At 40.8% G+C, this 2,711-nt stretch overlaps 1 protein-coding gene across 1 annotated transcript in view; it reads right to left on the bottom strand.

Moving 5' to 3' along the window:
• Window positions 1-241: 241 nt before the first annotated feature.
• The window catches only part of LOC105520934 (zinc finger protein 709-like), a 14,605-nt gene continuing 12,135 nt past the window's right edge, over window positions 242-2,711 (bottom strand). The window contains exons 3-4 of the mRNA XM_011954949.1: window positions 2,297-2,357; window positions 242-1,394 (exon numbers count right to left, since the gene is read on the bottom strand). Coding sequence (XP_011810339.1) covers window positions 242-1,394; window positions 2,297-2,357 — 1,214 coding nt within the window. The remainder of the gene's footprint in view (window positions 1,395-2,296; window positions 2,358-2,711) is intronic.

A 2,711-nucleotide genomic window follows, 5' to 3' on the forward strand; every position in this document is an offset into this window, starting at 1 on the left:
CCCAGCTAATTTTTGTATTTTTAGTAGAGGTGGGGTTTTACCATGTTGACCGTGATGGTCTCAATCTCTTGACCTCATGATCCACCCGCCTTGGCCTCCCAAAGTGCTGGGATTACAGGCGTCAGCCACAACACCCCGCCGGCTTTACATTTCATATCAATACAACTTTTCTCTGCTGTGAGTCCTTTCATGTCTTTGAAGGGAACTGTGATAACAGAAGGCCTTCCCACATTCCTTACACTCAAAGTTTCTCTGCAGTGTGGGTAATTTTATGTCTACGAAAAGCAACGGGATAATGGAAGGCTTTCCCACATGCCTGACATTCATAAGGTTTCTCTGCAGTGTGCGTAATTTTATGCCTGTGAAAGGTCGTGGGATGACTGAAGGCTTTCCCACAGTCCTCACATTCATACGGCTTCTCTCCAGTGTGAATTCTTTTATGTACTCGAAGTGAACTGGAATATCTGAAGGCTTTCCCACATTCCTGACATTCATAGGGTTTCTCTCCAGTGTGAGTCTTTTTATGATTTTTAATAGAACTGGGAAATCTAAAAGCTTTACCACATTGTTTACATATATAGGGTTTCTCTCCAGTGTGAATTCTTGCATGTTTTCTAATGGAACTGGAACAATTAAAGGCTTTCCCACACTGCTTACATTCATAGGGTTTCTCTCCAGTGTGAGTCCTTTCATGATATTGAAAGGAACTGGAAGAAGCGAAGGCTTTCCCACATTGCTTGCATTCATAGGGCTTCTCTCCAGAGTGGATTCTTTCATGTTTTTTAATGGAACTAGAACAACGAAAGGCTTTCCCACATTGCTTACATTCATATGGTTTCTCCCTGGTGTGCGTTCTTTCATGTCTATGAAAGGAGCTGGGAAGACCAAAGGCTTTCCCACATTCATTACATTCATATGGCTTCTGTCCAGTATGAGATCTTTCATGTGTGAGATATAAACTGAGATTATCAAAGGCTTTCCCACAAAACTTACATTTATAAGGTCCATCTCCACTGTGCATTACCCTGTATCTTTGAACAGTTTGGAGACAAACAAAGGTTTTTTCCCATTCCTTGCAATCATAGGGTTTCTCTCCACTGTCAGGCTTTTCATGTGTTTGGAAGGAATGGAGGCAGCTGAAGGTTTTTACACACTGCTTCCATTTATGTGGCTTCTCTCCATGTTCCTGACACTCACATGGTTTGTGTCCAGTGTCAGCTCTCATGTAGCAATTCAGAGATGAATGATCCATGTTGCCTTCTCCACACACATTGTTTTCACATGGTTTTACCCCAGGAAGAGTCTTCTTGTTCATTATACCATCTGGAATCAGGCTGAAAGTTTCTCGACATTGACCATCTTTACATTCACAGAGTCTCTCTGCCATATGATTTCTATAAAAAATAAGAAGCACATTACAAAGGATTTGTTGATAATTTTATATTAGCAAGCATTTGATTTGCATATTTTAAATTATCATGAGAAATGCAGGCTTTATGCCCTGTCTGAATTGTCTGACGGTGAGTGGACTGAATTCTCTGCAAAGGGGCTCTATTATAGCTATTATCAAAACAGTGATGTTACTAGGTGGTTTCCTTTCTCTTTTTTCTTTTTTTTTTTTCCTGAAACAGGGTCTCACTTTGTTGCCCAGGCTGGAATGCAGTGGTATGACCACAGTTCGCTGCAGCCTCCACCTTCCAGGATCAAGCAACCCTTCCACCTCAGCCTCCCAAGTAGCTGGGCCTACAGGCATGCGCCACCACGCTTGACTAATTTTTTATTTCTTGTAGCGATGAATTCTCACTGCATTGCCCGTGCAGTCTTAAACTCCTGGGCTCAAGCAATCTTCCCATTCAGACTTCCAAAGTACTGGGATTACAAGCATGAGCCACCACATCTGGCCACTATGGGGTTTCTTAATACTATTTCCAAGGCAACTATTTTGCAAACAATGAATGTCTATGTCACATTTATGTATATATTTTTGGAGAAAACATTCTAAAAATTAACAAATTTGAAGCTGGGCTGCTTCACTGTGTTTGCTTGTTCTTTAAATTTCCATTGGCACGGTGGCTCGTGCCTGTAATCCTAGCATTCTGGGAGGCCAAGAAAGGAGGATGACTTCAGTCCAGGGGTTCAAGGCTGCAGTGAGCTATGATCATGCCACTGCACTCTAACCTCTGTGACAGAGTAAGCCCGGTCTCAAATAAATGAATACATAAGTAAATAAACATAATTTCCTATCATTCTAACATTATCTGAAGGGATACAGCTTCATGTTGTAAGTGCAAATTACCTTGGATTTCTCCCGGAATTTTTGTACTGATCTTCAAAATTCCGGTCTTCCCATTTTATTCCTAAAATGTAGAGCCATAAAAGTCATGGTAAGTGATTACAAAATTATAGAAACATTTTTAGATTCTATGTTCATGGGACACTGTGGCCATACCTGACTTATTCACCAAAGTATTACTGAACCTTGAACAAAATGGGCTTGAATGGCACAGGTCTCCTCATATGCAAACTTTTCTCAACCTCTGCTACCTCTGAGAGAACAAGACCAACCTCTCCTCTTCAGGCTACTCAATGTGAAAACAATGGAAAGGATTCCTTTAGGATGGTCCACTTAATCAGCAGTCAATATGTTTTCACTTCCTTATGATTTTCTTTTTTCTTTTTTTTTTTTTTTTGAGACAGAGTCTCGCTCTGTC

Source organism: Colobus angolensis, unplaced genomic scaffold (genome assembly GCF_000951035.1).
Source record: "Colobus angolensis palliatus isolate OR3802 unplaced genomic scaffold, Cang.pa_1.0 Scaffold39, whole genome shotgun sequence".
Taxonomy (NCBI): Eukaryota; Metazoa; Chordata; class Mammalia; order Primates; family Cercopithecidae; genus Colobus; species Colobus angolensis.